Here is a 16,246-nt window from a genome sequence, read left to right as displayed (position 1 = left end):
GCCCTGGCACACTCATTCTCATTCTCTCTATCTCTCTTTTGTCTCTCTCCCCCCCACCACTACCATTGATCTACCTCTTTCTCCCCCTCCTCTCTCAAATAAATAAATAAATAAAATTTAAAAAAAAAAAGAATGTGAGAATGGGAAGTTTGATCCTCTTCAGTGTCATGTAAAGATGCAGGTAGACTGTTTTGTTCTGTTGTGAGGTAGGGTCTCACTCTAGCCCAGGCTAATCTGGAACTCACACTGTAGTCTTAAACTGGCCTCAGCCCACTACAATCCTCCTACCTCTGCCTCCCCAAGCGCTGGGATTAAAGGCGTATGCCACCACACTCAATTTTAGCTTCGTTTTTATGATATCGCCACCACACTCAACTTTAGCTTCGTTTTTGTGATATTCAGAAGTGTTAAATTTCATCATTTTTTTCCCTCCAGAGTTGGGATGGTCAGATGGCTTTACTCCTTTTTTTTATTAACAACTTCCATGATTATAAAAAATATCCCATGTTAATATCCTCCCCCCCTACTTTCCCCTTTAAAACTCCATTCTCACCATCTCAATCAGTCTCTCTCTTATTTTAAGCTCCTTTTAATTTGTGAATCACATTAATTTATTAGTACTGAGCCTTCCTTGCATTAGGATGCTTGTTCTTTGGTATTGGAATTTACTTAGTTTGCTCATATTTAGTTTTGTTTAAATCTTTATGAGAGAGAGAAGGTTATAGCTTTCTCTGTTTACAAGTGTGTTGCATTTTGACCCAACCTGGTTATAGAAAAATTCTGAATGATTAAGACAGAACATAAATTCTCAAATCAGAATATACCTACATTCATAGTAATGGCTTAAGGGTTTAAATACTTAAGGTTTAAATAGGAAGTTTTATTTTAAGAGGTACTATAACATTTTTGTAATCTGTTAATTTCTTTTACATGTTACTGTTATTGTTTGGTTAGGTTTTTCTGTTTGTTTGTTTGTTTTTTAAATAGGATGTTTCTATAAGCCTCGGCTCACATCAAACTCAAGATCCTCCTGCTTCTACCACTTCAGTGCTAGGATTCTAGACAGTGCCCCCAGTACACCAAGCTATGTTACTCTTCACCATGCATTTACTGTAAGTTTCATTTTCCTTTAGGTTCGCATAGCTGCTAAATTCATCACCCATGCACCCCCAGGAGAATTTAATGAAGTGTTCAATGGTGAGTAAACATTAATATTGAGTTGTTTTAAGTCCTGTGTAGTTACTGTCATCACTGAGACACTCACACTTTCTCCCTCCATTCCTCCTTCCCTCCCCTCCCCTCCCCTCCTTTATCTTTGGTGACCCAGGCTAGTCTTGAACTCTTAACCCTGTTCCCTCAACCTTCTGAGTGCTAGGATTATAAACATGTACTAACATGCCTGGCTATGAGTCCTTGCTGCCTCTTAATCTTCATGGCATGTGGCAAATATAGCTAAAAAAAAAAAAAAATTCAAATACATTGAAATTACTTACTTAGTAGGTGTAAAAGTTAGGATTCAGTTCCAGATTTGAGTCAAAAGCAAGTTCTTAGCCTATAAGTTCAGATACCTCTTTTAACTCCTTTACATAAGAAAGGGTACGGACTGGAGAAATGACTTAGTGGTTAAGGCACTTGCCTGCAAAGCCACAGGACCTCAATTCAATTCCCCAGGGCCCATGTAAGCCAGATGCACAGGGGGCACAAACATCTGGAGTTCGTTTGTAGTGGCAGATAGATAGATAGATAGATAGATAGGGAGAGTAAGAGAATTAGCTGGGCATGGTGGCTCTTGCCTGTAGTCCCAGTACTTGGGAGGATGATTGCTACAAGTTCCAGGTTAGCCTGGGCTAAAGACTTTCAAAAAATGTTAGTTTATTGGGCAGGAGAGATGGTTAAGGCACTTGCCTGTAAGCCAAAGAACTCAAGTTTGATTCTCCGGTACCCACATAAGCCAGATGCACAAGATAGTAAATGCCTCTGGGATACCCTGTCTCAAAAAGCAAAACCAACTCACACACACATACACATGCAAAATTCCTTAAGGTCTGCAGAATGCTTGTTTAGCATGCATGAAGTCCTGGGTTCATTCCCCAACACCACAAAAAGCAGAGATGGTAGCACATGATTGTAATCTCAAGTGGAGGCAGGAGAATCAGAGATTCAAGGTCATTCTCACTACTACATAACAGGGTCAAGGCCGGCCTGAGATAAATGAATGAGACCCTATCTCAGAGAAAGAGAGTGAGAGACTAGTAAAAAAAAATTCCTTGAAGCACTGGGTAGGCTGAGGTAGGATTGCTAGAGGTTCAGGGCCTGCCTGAGCTAGAGTGAGACCCTACCTTAAAAAAATAATAATAAAAACTGTTCTTGAGAATTTATTGTTGGGATATTATCAGTTAAATTATTATGTACAACCTATAAACATTAGCACCTACTTATTACTCATGGATGGTTTTAGGATTTCTGCACATACAGCATATCTAAAGATTAATTTTATAAAGCCTGAATTTTAAAAATCTTTTGTAGAAATTGGTTGAAATTTCTCAAATCTGTCCATTCTCAACATTTAAATATGTTTTCCTCCTCAGATGTCCGGCTGCTGCTTAATAATGACAATCTTCTCAGGGAAGGGGCAGCACAGTAAGTATCCTTGGTATTTCCACTTACAGTGCTGTTCCAGCATTGGGTAGACCGTGGTGACAGTAAACAGGCACCCTGACAGCACAGTTTAAAACACTTCAAAATAAAACAATTGCTCTTTGCGTTAGTTCACTTTTGTGACGACCAGAACATTGAGGAGAACAGATTAAAGGGAGGAGTTGTTTATTTACTTTGGCTGCCAGTTTTATTCCGTAGTCCTTGGCTCCATTAGTTCTGGGCCAAGGGCAGACAGAATGCAATGGGGTGGTAGCATGAGGCAGGGACTTCTTCCCTAATGGCGGACGGGAAACAGACAAAGGAGGGGCCTGGGACAAACAAAACCAATTTCTTGGGCTATAGAAAACTATTTCAAGAGCTGTTGCCCACAAAACAATTGAGAGTTTTTGTGCAAATGCTTGATAATTGAATCCTAACAGTCTTGTAGTGTTTTGTTGTTGTTGTTGTTAATTGTTGTTTTTGTTATAGAGAAAACATGTTCCTCTAAAATGTTTACTTTTTAGAGCTTATTCTACAAACTTACTTATTTTTGGTTTTGCCTAGTCTTCCCCACTAAAGCAAAATTTAATGTTAACTCTTAGGTTAATTTTTCTAATTCATGTAAAAAAAAATTTTTGTCATTTTTTTGAGGCAGCATCTTATTATGTAGCTGTGGCTGACCTGGAACTCACTAGGGTTTATTAGGTCACATTGAAGAGTGAATTTTATTCTGAGGTTCAGCCTGTTAAACAGAACGCAGCAGTATAACTTAAAGTTGAGCATAATCTCCGAGGGGGTGAATAGCCGAGACAGACGGTAGTGCTGTAGACCGGAGTGGAGGTAGTGCTGATGGGGAAGAAGTCGGGTTTGGATGATACCTCACCCAGAACCACAAGATGTACTCGTGGATTCGATGTGAAATTTGAGAGAAAGAGAAAAGTCAAGGGTGACCCTTTGAAGTTTTTGGCTTCAGTAGCTGGTAAAATGGAGATACTATTTACTTAAAAATTTTTTTCTAAACAGTGCATTTGCCCAGTACAACATGGATCAGTTCACACCTGTGAAGATAGAAGGATATGACGATCAGGTAATAACTGCCTATTAGACAGGCTTTGCCTGGCAAGTGGTAATGTCTCAGTTTTAGTTTTTGTATTACATGTGTTAGGAAATTCTTCCTTTTTCTAATAATACTAATAGTAGTAGTTTTCTTTGACAAAAAAAAAAAAGATAAAGAGCTGTTGGACTGGGGATGTATGTATCTAGTTATAGTATGTATGTGCAAGGGCTTGGGTTCTACTGTGAGAGAGTGAGACGATATGAATATAAATATGGAAGAATAAAGCCAATGAGAGAAGCTGGGCGTGGTGGCACGCGCCTTTAATCCCAGCACTTGGGAGGCAGGGGTAAGATCACCTTAAGTTCAAGGCCACCCTGAGACTACATAGTGACTTCCAGGTCAGCCTGGGCTAGAGTGAGACTCTACATCAGCAAAACAACAACAAAAATCCAAGGAGAGAACCTAGTAAGAATAGCAGTAGGAGGCATCAGAGTAATCTACATTAGTTTTTTGTTTTGTTTTGTTTTTAGGAATTTGCTAGTTGGGGAGATAGGAGTGAGAAAATTTTTTTTTTCATTTTTTAAAAATTTATTTATTTGAGAGCGACAGAGAAAGAAAGAGGAAGAGAAAAAGAGAGTGGGCATGCCAGGGCCTCCAGCCATTGCAAACGAACTCCAGACACACATGGGCCCCCTTGTGCATCTGGCTAACATGGATCCTGGGGAATTGAGCTTTGAACTGGGGTCCTTAGGCTTCACAGGCAAGCGCTTAAGCACTAAGCCATCTCTCCAGCCCTTTTTTTTTTTTTTTCCATTTTTAAACAGTTTGACTGTAGTCCTGTTTTAAATGCTATGTGTAATGTAATGACTCTAGAAAGTTTAATAAAATATATGAAAAAATTCATTAAAATTTGTTATTACAGTTAAGTATAAAGTGTATACACAGACAGTATGTTGGACAGAAGCCAAGAAATAAAGGGTATTGATAGGAAGAGGGAAAATTTGCATTAAAGATTAACATGTCCATAATTGTAATATTATTAGAATAAAATGTTGGAAAATGCTAATAAAAATTTAAAAAAAGAATAAAATGATAGTTGTTTAAAGTCATATGAGAGAGAAATCTGACTCAGTAAAAAGTTAACTCTTTTCCTAGAATTTTTATTTATTGTTTTATAAAACGTAAGAATTGTCTTTTCAGAGAATACTCATATTTGTAATTCTTCTTTGGAAGGTCTTAATTACAGAGCATGGTGACCTGGGTAATAGCAGATTTTTAGATCCAAGAAACAAAATTTCCTTTAAGTTTGATCACTTACGGAAAGAAGCAAGTGACCCCCAGTCAGAAGATGTAGACGGGGGATTGAAGTCCTGGAGAGAATCCTGTGACAGTGCTTTAAAAGCTTATGTGAAAGATCATTACTCCAACGGCTTCTGTACTGTTAAGTATCTGCCTGCTTCTTTATTTGTTTGGGTTTTGATTTGTTTTTCCCTATATTTACTTTATCTCCTTGAGGCTTTAGTCTGCCGAGCATTACTTCTTTCCTTTTAGTTATGCTCTTCTCTATATTTTATTCCTCAAATCTTTTTTATTTATTTATTTATTTGAGTGGGGGATGGATGGGCACACCAGGGCTTCCGCCACTGCACATGAACTCCAGACACATGCACTACCTTGTGCATCTGGCCTACGTGAGTCCTGGGGAATTGAACTTGAGTCCTTTGGCTTTGTAGGCAAGTACCTTAACTGCCAAGCCATTTATCCAGTGCTGGGTTGTTTTGTTTTTTTTTAGGTAGGGTCTCATTAGCCCAGGCTGACCTGGAATTCACTATGTAGCCTCAGGGTGGCCTCAAACTCACAGAGATCCCCTGCCCCTGCCTGGCAAGTGCTGGGATTAAAGGCGTGCACCACCATGACAAGCCTTAAATAATTTCTATTTTTTTTCTTAAATATTTTTTATTTATATTTGAGAGGGAAAGAGGCAGATAGAGAGAGAATGGGAGCACCAGGGCCTTTAGCCGCTGCAAACAAACTCCAGAAGCATGCACCTTCTTGTGGTTCCTGGGGAATCAAACCTGGGTACTTTAGCTTTGCAGGCAAGCACGTAACAGCTAAGCCATCCCTCCAGCCCTTAAGTCATTTTTAAAAGTATGTTTTATTATTTATTTATTTGAGGGAATGAAAGAGGCAGAGAGAATGAATGTGTGCTCCAGGGCCTCCAGCCACTGCAAACGAACTAAAAAATATGTGTGTGTGTGTGTGTGTGTGTGTGTGTGTGTGTGTATTTTTTTAATCTAAGGCTCAGGACTGGTTAAAGTGCCTGCTAGTAAAGCCAAAGGACTTAGGTTCAATTCTCCAGTACCCACATAAAGCTAGATGCACATGATGGCACATCCGTCTGAAGTTCGTTCACAATGGCTAGAGGCCCTGGCATGCCCATTCTCTCTCCCTCCCTCCCTCCCTCCCTCCCCCCCCCCCCTCTCTCTCTCTCTCTCTCTCTCTCTGCCTCTTCCTCTCAAATAAATGAATGAATTATATACACATTTTTAATCTGAGGCTGGATGCGATGGAATATGCCTTTAATCCCAGCACTTCAAAGGCAGAGTACACAAATTGCTGTGATTTTGAGGCCAGCCTAGGTCTACAAAATGAGTTTCAGGTCACCCTGGGATGGAGTGAGACCCTACCTCGAAAAAAGCACAAAATCTAGAGGCTAGAGAAATGGCTCGGTGGTTAAAGGTGTGTGCTTGCAAAGCCTGACACCTGGCCTTTGACTCCTCTATAACTATATAAAGCCAGTTGCACAAAGTGGTGCATGCTTCTGGAGTTCATCTGCAGTGCCAAGGCACTCCCATTATTTATCTATCTTTTTTTCTGTCTCTCTGCTGGCAAATAAATAATAAACTTTTTTTTTTTTAATGTACTCAGGGGCTGGAGGGTCAGCTTAGCAGTTAAGGCACATGCCTACAAAGCCTAAGGACCCAGGTTCGATTCTCCAGGTCCTATGTAAACCAGTGCACATGATGGCACATGCGTCTGGAGTTCATTTACAGTGGCTAGAGGCCCTGGTGTGCCCATTCTCACGCACTCTGTCTCCCCCACCCCCTCTCTGTTTCTAATAAATAAAAATAAATCTTTAAAAAAATGTACTCAGCAGTACATTGTTATTAACTAGACTTTTATATATGCAGGGATGATGAATTTGATGGCAATATACATTAATAGCATGTGGAAGCTGTATTCACTATTTGAATTGTAGCTGGGCCGCTTAACTAGTTGTGTGACTTTAGGTAAATTACTTACCATCTCTGTGCCTTAGTTTTCCTCATCTGTAAAATAGAAGTGATAGTCCTTACCACACAGTATTGCTGTGAGGGTTAAGTAAGCTGACATAAGGTGCTTGGGAAACTAACGTGGCACAAAGCAAGTTCTACATAAATAACTATTGTTAGATCTTTTTTTTTTTTTCTAAATAATAGAGAAAACACATCACAGTGAATAAGTACAGAGTTTGTTTTCAAACCCTGTTTTGTGAAAAGTCTCCCTTTTAGAAATCAGTTCTTTAATTCTAAAAGAATTTGCAAGTTAGCATTCATTGCACATTCAGTGTTGTTCACTCCAAATTCTTACTTTGAAAACTCCAATTCCAAATAACCTTATTGAGTTTTTTCCGCTTCTATTAACTATCAAGTAAAGAAAATTACATTTACCCTAACACTGTCTACTGTACACTAGTGCCCTGCATCCCTATCTGCTCTTAGAAGTCCCTAATTTCCTCTTATTCTCTACCACATTTTCTGTACAGTATGTTCCAGACATTGCCTAGTGTCAGATAAGTAGCTGAACACCCACATTTTATTAGGATTGAGAATGACATGAGATCTTGTTTTTGGTACTTGCATTTGAGGAAAGAGGGTGCAGGTTCTTGATTTTATACTATCGTGTGAACTTCAAGATGGCTGTTTATGGTTTTTCTAATTAGTTTCCATTATCTTGAAACAGTCTTTTGTTTTTATTTATTTATTTATTTATTTATTTATTTATTTTGAAATGGTCTCTTTTTTGAGACTGAAAGATTCTCTTGTATCTCAGTTGGCTTTAAACTCCCAATTCTTATTACTCTACCTTGTGAGGCCAGGCATGGAGAATCCTACCTGTAATCCCAACACTCGAGAGACTGAAGCAGGAGGATTGTCACAAATTCAAGGCTCATTTTCACTACATAGTGAATTCCAGGCCAGCCTGAACTACAGAGCGAGACCTTGTCTCAAAAATAAAAGTAAACCAAAAGGCTCACTGTAGCCCCAGCCTGGTCTCAATCTCGTGGAGATTCTCCTACCTCAACCTCCCAAGTCAAGTCCTGGAAATAAAGATTTGAGTCTACCTAGGACTGGGGGGAGAAAGGAAGGAAGGTCATAGTGCATTTGGAAATGCTGGGTGTGGTGACTCATGCTGGGAGGCTGAGGCAAGAGTATTGCCACAAGTTTGAGAACAGACTGGGGCATGAGGGGAGGAGGAGGTGGAGAGGACTACATGTACAAACACATTTGTGGAACTACAGAACGCTATCTCTTTGTTTTGTTGTCTTTGGTGATTTCATTTCTAAGTATTAACTGAATATCTCATCTCGATTTCCCATTTTGTTAATGAGTCCATCATGTTTCCACGTCATATTGTATAGTTAGACTTTTGTTGTTTGGTTGATTGACTTTTTGAGGCAGGGTTTCACTCTAGCTCATACTGACATAGAACTTGCTATGTGGCCCAGGCTTGCCTTTTTTGTAATTTGTGTTTTTTGAGTTTTAACTTTTTTTTCCCCCAACAATAGGTTTATGCTAAAACTATAGATGGGCAGCAGACCATTATTGCATGTATTGAAAGCCACCAATTTCAGCCCAAGAACTTCTGGTAAGAAATAGATGTTCTCTTCTGTTTATATCTTATTAATACTGGAAAGAAACTGAGGTTTCGCTTTTAAACTATCAAATGATTAAGTTATTTAATATAGAGACTTGATCTCCATCTCTAAAATAAGTGTTTTGGTTTAGTTTGGTTTGGCTTTTGGTTTTTCAAGGTAGGGTCTTACACTGGCCAGGCCGACCTAGAATTCACTATCTTATCTCAAGGTGGCCTTGAACTCGTGGCAATTCTCCTACCTCTACCTCCCAAGTGTTAGGATTAAAGGCATGTGCCATCCTCCCTGGGCATGGGTGATTGATTTTTGACATTGTTTAGATTCCTTTCAATTCTAAGGTTTATAATCATATCTTTTTGTAAAGTACCATGATACTGAGTTGAACAAATGATGAATAAAGTACTGGGTTGAAAATTAGTTTTTCATGGATTAGGATTGGTAATACCTAAGAGTCTAATCAGCCTTTCTTTCTGTTCTGTGAAGAGACTCCCATGATCAGAATAGACATGGTTGGGGCAGGGAAGATTTCTCAGTGGTTAGAGGTGTTTGCTGGCCAAGCCTGCTGGCCAGGTAAACCAGACTCAAAAAATGGTGCATCTGATGTTTGTTTGCAGTGGCAAGAGGCCCTGGTGCACACACACATGCTTCCAAATAAAGAAAAAAAAAATTGTTTGTTTGTTTTTTGAGGTAGGGTCTCATGCTAGTCCAGGCTGACCTGGAGCTCATTATATTGTCTCAGGGTGGCCTTGAACTCTGGGCAATCCTCCTACCTCTGCCTCCTAAATGCTGGGATTAAAAGCATGCACCACCACACCCAGCAAAGAAAGAAAAGTTTAAGCCAGTTTGAGATTACATAATGAGTTCTAGTTCAGCCTGAGCTAGAGTGAGATCCTAAAGTCAAAAACCCGAAAATCGAGCCGGGCGTGGTGGCGCACGCCTTTAATCCCAGCACTCGGGAGGCAGAGGTAGGAGGATTGCCGTGAGTTCGAGGCCACCCTGAGACTCCATAGTGAATTCCAGGTCAGCCTGGGCTAGAGTGAGACCCTACCTCGAAAAACCAAAAAAAAAAACAACAAAACCCGAAAATCAAAAAGAAAAGAAATAAAAATTTAAAACAAAAAAGAACTAGGCATGTCTACTTCAGAAGGAATAAAGGAAAAGCCCAAATAACTTAAAAAAATGCTTATTATCAGGCTACTTGGATCCAAACATGTTTGAGCAAACAGAATTGGGTTTGTCGTATTGAAAATGCCCTCCCCACCATTGCAAGCTTTCATACCTTGGTGGCAGATCACCTCCTTTTTTGTGTGCCTGCTAATTTTGCAGCATGACATATGTGTGTATTTAAACAGGAATGGCCGTTGGCGATCAGAATGGAAGTTCACTATCACACCACCTACAGCCCAGGTGGTTGGAGTGCTCAAGATTCAGGTGAGATGTCAATGTATTAATAAATCAAGGTTAAAACATCACATTAAAAAAAAAATCATGTTTTTGTTCTCTCTCATATGTGGATACTAGCTACAGATGATTAGGCTTCTGTGTGAGAATGAAAATACTTAGTAGCAGAGACCAGTAAATTAAAAAGGAGACATAAAGGGAAGAGAAAGGAAGGGAGGAGGGTACTTAATAGGTTGATATTGTATATATGTAAGTACAATGATTGTAATGAGGATGTAATATGATGGAGAATGGAATTTCAAAGGGGAAAGTGTGGGGGGTGGGGAGGGAGGGAATTACCATGGGATTATTTTTTTATAATCATGGAAAATGCTAATAAAAATTTAAAAAAAATTTTTAAAAATCATGTTTTGAGCTGGAGAGATTTTTTTTAATATTTTAAGGTATCTTGATAATTAAGCAATCTTTTTTAAATTAATTATTTATTTGAGAGTGACAGACAGAGAGAAAGAAGCAGATAGAGAATGGGCACACCAGGGCCCCCAGCCACTGCATATGAATTCCAGACATGTGTGCCTCCTTGTGCATCTGGCTAACCTGGGCCCTGGGGAGTCAAGCCTCGAACCAGGGTCCTGAGGCCTCACAAGCAAGTGCTTAACCACTAAGCCATCTCTCCAGCCCTGGAGAGATTTTTTTTTAGTGGTTCAGGCACTTGCCTGCAAAGCTTAAGGACCCAGGTTCGATTCCCCAGTACCCACATAAGCCAGATGCACAAGGAGATGCATGCATCTGGAGTTGTTTGCAGTGGCTAGAGGCCCTGGCATGCCCATTATCTCTATATCTGCCTCTTCCACAAATAAATAAATTTTTTAAATCACCTTTTTTTTTTTTTCTTAGTTTTTTAAGGTAGGGTCTTGCTCTAGCCCAGGGTGACCTGGAATTCACTATGTAGTTTCAGGGTAGCTTTGAACTCATGGTAATCCTCCTATCTTTCCTCCTGAGTGCTGGGATTAAAGGCATGCTCCACCATGCCCAACATAACTTTTTTTGTGTGTGAGTTTTTATTTTTTGGTTTTTGAGGTAGAGTCTCCCTCTAGCCAGGCTGACTTGGAATTCACTATATAGTCTCATGGTGTCCTCAAGCTTATGGTAATTCTCCTACATCTGCCTTCCAAGTGCTGTGATAAAAGGTGTGAGCCACCATACCCAGATAAGTTTTTATTTTTGACAGAAAGTTTGAAAATAAATACAACTAAATTAAGTTGAAATAAAATAGGAACTAGAGTATGTCTGATGTTGTCATGTTGCAGATTATAAGTAGCCAATTCAAGTAGATTTTTAATGCTGATGACATGACATAGGCAGCTGAATAAGGTAACTTTTAACTCATTTGCTGTCTTTCTGGATTGAAGTCTAATATTTCAGAAGAATTTTGCCTTTGTAGTTCCAGGTAATTTAATTTGAAATCTAACTCACTCTGAGGTCAGATCAAATAGTTGTACAGATAAATAGAAAGATCAACACCTAATCATACCTATATTTTATTGCCTTGTCTTGCTTTAATAAGAGTAGCAAGTTATCATTTTAATGGTATAATTTAATCAAAAGTGTACATGGGGGGCTGGGAATATAGCTCTGTGGTAGTCATACACAAGGCCCAAGTTTCCATCCTCAGTGCTGAAAAACAAACCAAAAGTGTTTGCTCTTACTATATGTCCCTTATCCATCCTCCCTATAACATCCTGACTACAGGAACATGCCCAACTCAGGCAAAGTACAGTAGAAGTGCTGAGTTCTTAGCTTTGAGAAAGCCTTTAATAAAATTTAAGAACCCATTTAAGGCCTGACGGAGTAGTGTAAACTTTTAGTCTCCTATCTCACTGTGTGCATATGCCGGGGTTATAGATGTTTACACTGCTGCATCTCCCTGTATGTGGGATCTGTGAATCTAAGCTGAGGTTGTCAGGTTTGTTCAGCAAGTACTTTACTCTCCAGCGTAGCCCTGTTTGTTGTTGATTGTTTTTTTGTTTGTTTGTTTTTTGTTTTTGTTTTCTGAGGTAAGGTCTCACTGTAGCTCAGACTAACCTGGAATTCACTATGTAGTCTCAGGGTGGCCTCGAACTCATGGTGATCCTCCTCCCTCTGCTTCTCAGTGCTAGGGATTGGTTTATGCTTCTATTCATCATGTATAGAACAGTGCTTACAATGTAATAAGCACATAATATCTGTTAAACTTAATGGTTTTCCCCTGCTAAGTGAAGAAAATTCTTAAGTATTCAGTGAATTTTGGTTAATAGCATTGTGAATTGTCACTGGTCATATTATTTGTACAGGGTTGGTATACACAGTTTGCCAAATTAAGGCTAGCTCAAAGTATAGAGTGTGCCCTTGGTGATAAGTTTCAGTGTGAACTGTGTATAAACGTTCTTAAATGTTGTCTCACACAGGTTCATTATTATGAAGATGGCAATGTTCAGTTGGTTAGTCATAAAGATGTACAAGACTCAGTAACTGTTTCTGTGAGTATGAGTATGCACTATTTAATGTCTATCTCACTTGTTGGACCTTGTTTTTCTTTTTAAAAATTTGTCTTAGCTGGGCATGGTGGCACACGCCTTTAATCCCAGCACTTGGGAGGCAGAGGTAGGAGGAACGCCATGAGTTCAAGGCCATTCTGAGACTCCATAGTGAATTCAGGTCAGCCTGGGCGAGAGTGAGACCCTACCTTGAAAAACAAAAAAATAAAATAAAATAAAAATTTGTCTTTATGGGGTTGGGGAAGTAGCTCAATAGATAAAGATCCTGCTGTCCAAGCATGATTACTGAGTCACATCCCTAGAACTCATGTAAAAAGCCAGACACCAGAAGTTGCCCTCTGACTTCCACAGATGTGTGTCTTGGTGCACCTACCTACATGCACACACATGTACACAGACACACAGAAAAACTAAATTGGGGCTGAGGAGATGGGTCAGCAGTTAAATACACTTGCTTACAACGCCTGCTGGCCCAGGCTTAATTCCCTAAAGCCACATGCAAAGTGGCCTGTGCATCTGGTATTCATTTGCACCAGCATGCGCGCGCGCACACACACACACACACACCTTTTTAAAAGGACTGGAGAAATGGCTTAGTGGTTAAGGCGCTTGCCTGCGAAGCCTAAGGACCACATTTGAGTTCCCCAGTTCCCACGTAAGCCTTGCACAAAGTTGTGCACATGTCTAGAGTTCAGTTGCAGTGGCTGGAGGCCCTGGTGCGCTTCTGCAGTCAAGTTCGCATTGCTGGCAGAAAACACCTAACCAAAAGCAGCTTGTGGAAAAAAAGGTTTATTTGGCTTAGAGACTTGAGGGGAAGCTCCATGATGGCAGGAAAAAACGATGGCATGACCAGAGGGTGGACAACACTAACAGGAGAGTGTGCCTAACACTGGCAAGGGGACACTGGCTATAATACCCATAAGCCCGTCCCCAGAAATATACTGCCTCCAGAAGGTGTTAATTCCCAAATCTCCATCAGCTGGGGACCTAGCATTCAGAACACCTAAGTTTATGGGGGACACCTGAATCAAACCACCACCAGTGTGCACCAAACACTGGCAGGAGGAAGCTGGCTATAACACCCATAAGCCTGTTCCCAACAATGCACTGCCTCCAGGAGGCTTTAATTCCCAAATTACCATCAGCTGGAGACCTAGCATTCAGAACACCTAAGCTTATGGGGGACACCTGGATCAAATCACTACACTTGGTAACTAGGAATTCTACAAATGTTAATAATCTGGATTGACTTTTAAGTGTCTTTTTATTCACCTATTGCACATTTGAAAAACTTAGTTTCCTATCTTCCTCCATCAGAATGAACTCCAAACTGCCAAGGAGTTTATTAAAATCATAGAGAGTGCAGAAAATGAATACCAGGTAAGAAAATTTGGAAATAAGTTTTCCATGTTCAATATATTATTATTTTGCTGTATATATTTTGTTCAATCTCTCTGTGTCCTTTAACATTATACATAGCTGGGCATAGTGGCATATGCCTTTAATCCCAGCACTCGGGAGGCAGAGAGGTAGGAGGATCACTGAGAGTTTGAGGCTACTCTGAGAATACATACTGAATTCCAGGTCAACCCAAGCTAGAGTGAGACCCTACATCAAAAAACCAAAATAAATAAATAGTACATCCTATATTCCTTTTCATATAGCCTTTGACATAGGGTTTCAAACAACCCCATTTCTGTTCAAGCAACTCACCTTCAAATTATCTGTTGCAGACAGCCATTAGTGAAAATTATCAAACGATGTCAGACACCACATTCAAGGCGTTGCGCCGGCAGCTTCCAGTTACCCGCACCAAAATCGACTGGAACAAGATACTCAGCTACAAGATTGGGAAAGAAATGCAGAATGCTTAAAGGCTGACTGTAGGAGTCCTCAGTATGTGAAAAGGATTCCACATAGTGTGGTCATATGATAAACAAGTGATTTATAAACAAGAGTGATATTTTGCTAGTTAACAAAGTTAACAGATTTTCTAGCCTCATGGGATACTGTTGAACCTATAGCATTGTCTTGATTTTTTTCTTTTTTTGTGGTATCTGCCTTGTAATTTTCGGTTATCGCTATATCTACTTGTAAATCTTTTTGTTGTTAATTCTGCTACATTTAATGTTGAGAGATCTATCCTGTTAGGACATTTTCCTAGTCATGAAGTCCTGTTATTGATTTATACAGATAATCTGTGCAGTACTTTTTTTAACCCCTATGCTTCAAAGTACTTCCGGTACTTCAGTGGTTTTTTTTCACTGATCCACCGACTGCTAAAGAAGCTATGCTACAAAGTGTAGCTGAGGAAGACACGTTCATCCTTCGTCCTCTGACTGTGACTGCTTTGATCAATTATGCTATATATTTTGTAGCATCTCATAACTGTCGTTTCAAAAGTCTGGATTGGAACTTTCGGGTCCATTTTGAGAGACACAGAAGTTTCCTGGAAACTGTAATAGCCAGCTTCTCTGGAGGAACTTATTTTTAAATCCAAAGACTTGACCAACATTCCGTGCACACGAACATTTGCTTTCTCTCCTTCCCCGTGTCTCCTTCCCACCTAGTGCCACTGCGCTCTGGTTACGCACCCCTGCAGCTTAGAAGAGCTCTGCCCACTTGTGTTTCTGCTTCATATTCAAGAACTGCTGGCACACTGTGGACAGAATATAAAACTTGAAAAATGCAGATTTTGAAGGAATAATAGGTGTCTTGTGCTTTAATACTTCTTTGCAGGCTTATTCTTTAGGCAGATGAATCAAACAACTATGTAAATCATAAAAACTGAAAACGAACCAAAGTGAAAAGGAAAACTTCCAGGAAGTATCTTTCTATTGTAGCCTGTCACTGAAGAGAATAAATAGGACACAAAACTCATTCCAGATTACTCTTCCTCTGACAGTCCTGCCTGCCAAGAACTCAGATGTAACTGTGATATAGCGACCCTTCCCAGGTGTATTGGCAGGTGTGTGTGTGATCTCCGAATGCACAGGTAACATGGATATGATATGACAGCTGGTAATGGTGGATTCATTTACATTGTTTACACTTCTATGACCAGGCCTTAGGGGAGGTCAGTTTTTTAAAAAACAAGTAGTGTCTTCCTACCTGTCTCCAAATATATGTCAAAACAGAAGGGTGTTTTGCTTCAGCTTTGTTTTTGCTCAGTAATCCAGTCAAGCAAGAGTTTGTTTGCAAGTGAAAGCTGTGTAAACATTTTTATTTCAAATAAAATATATTTGTATTATTTGTCATTCATATTATCCATACCACACTATCTTCTGTATCAGGTAGTCCATAGAAATACACCTGTTTTGTTCTAAGTTTTGTCTTTGTGTCTCTTTTCTGATTTTCTACTCAGCCTTTATTCTCAAGGTAAAATATTTAACTGTAGTTGATTTATTTATTTGCGAGAAGAGGGGGGAGTGACAGAATATGGGCACACCAGGGCCATTTGCTGCTGAACATGAACTCCAGATGTACACACCATTCTGTGCATCTGGCTTTATGTAGGTACTGGGGAACTGAACCCAGGCAGATAGGCTTTCCAAGCAAGTGCCCGTAACCACTACACTATCTCCTTAGCCTTGTCATTGATCGTATTTGTTGAGAATCTTCAGGATTTCTGAAATTGGGTCCTATTTTCAACTACTATAAACTCAGTAAAGATCCAAAGACTTGTCAAGAACAGTTCCT

General features: G+C 39.7%; 1 protein-coding gene across 1 annotated transcript in view; it reads left to right on the top strand.

The window, feature by feature from the left end:
• The window catches only part of Capza1 (capping actin protein of muscle Z-line subunit alpha 1), a 43,438-nt gene extending 27,565 nt beyond the window's left edge, over positions 1-15,873 (top strand). The window contains exons 2-10 of the mRNA XM_045138205.1: positions 1,134-1,197; positions 2,589-2,640; positions 3,661-3,724; positions 4,928-5,134; positions 8,523-8,602; positions 9,962-10,040; positions 12,458-12,529; positions 13,865-13,927; positions 14,281-15,873. Coding sequence (XP_044994140.1) covers positions 1,134-1,197; positions 2,589-2,640; positions 3,661-3,724; positions 4,928-5,134; positions 8,523-8,602; positions 9,962-10,040; positions 12,458-12,529; positions 13,865-13,927; positions 14,281-14,421 — 822 coding nt within the window. The 3' untranslated portion in view covers positions 14,422-15,873. The remainder of the gene's footprint in view (positions 1-1,133; positions 1,198-2,588; positions 2,641-3,660; positions 3,725-4,927; positions 5,135-8,522; positions 8,603-9,961; positions 10,041-12,457; positions 12,530-13,864; positions 13,928-14,280) is intronic.
• The last annotated feature ends 373 nt before the right edge of the window (positions 15,874-16,246 follow it).

The sequence above is a fragment of the Jaculus jaculus genome, chromosome 19 (assembly GCF_020740685.1).
Source record: "Jaculus jaculus isolate mJacJac1 chromosome 19, mJacJac1.mat.Y.cur, whole genome shotgun sequence".
Classification (NCBI taxonomy): domain Eukaryota; kingdom Metazoa; phylum Chordata; class Mammalia; order Rodentia; family Dipodidae; genus Jaculus; species Jaculus jaculus.
This window is presented reverse-complemented; position numbering and strand designations above follow the sequence as displayed.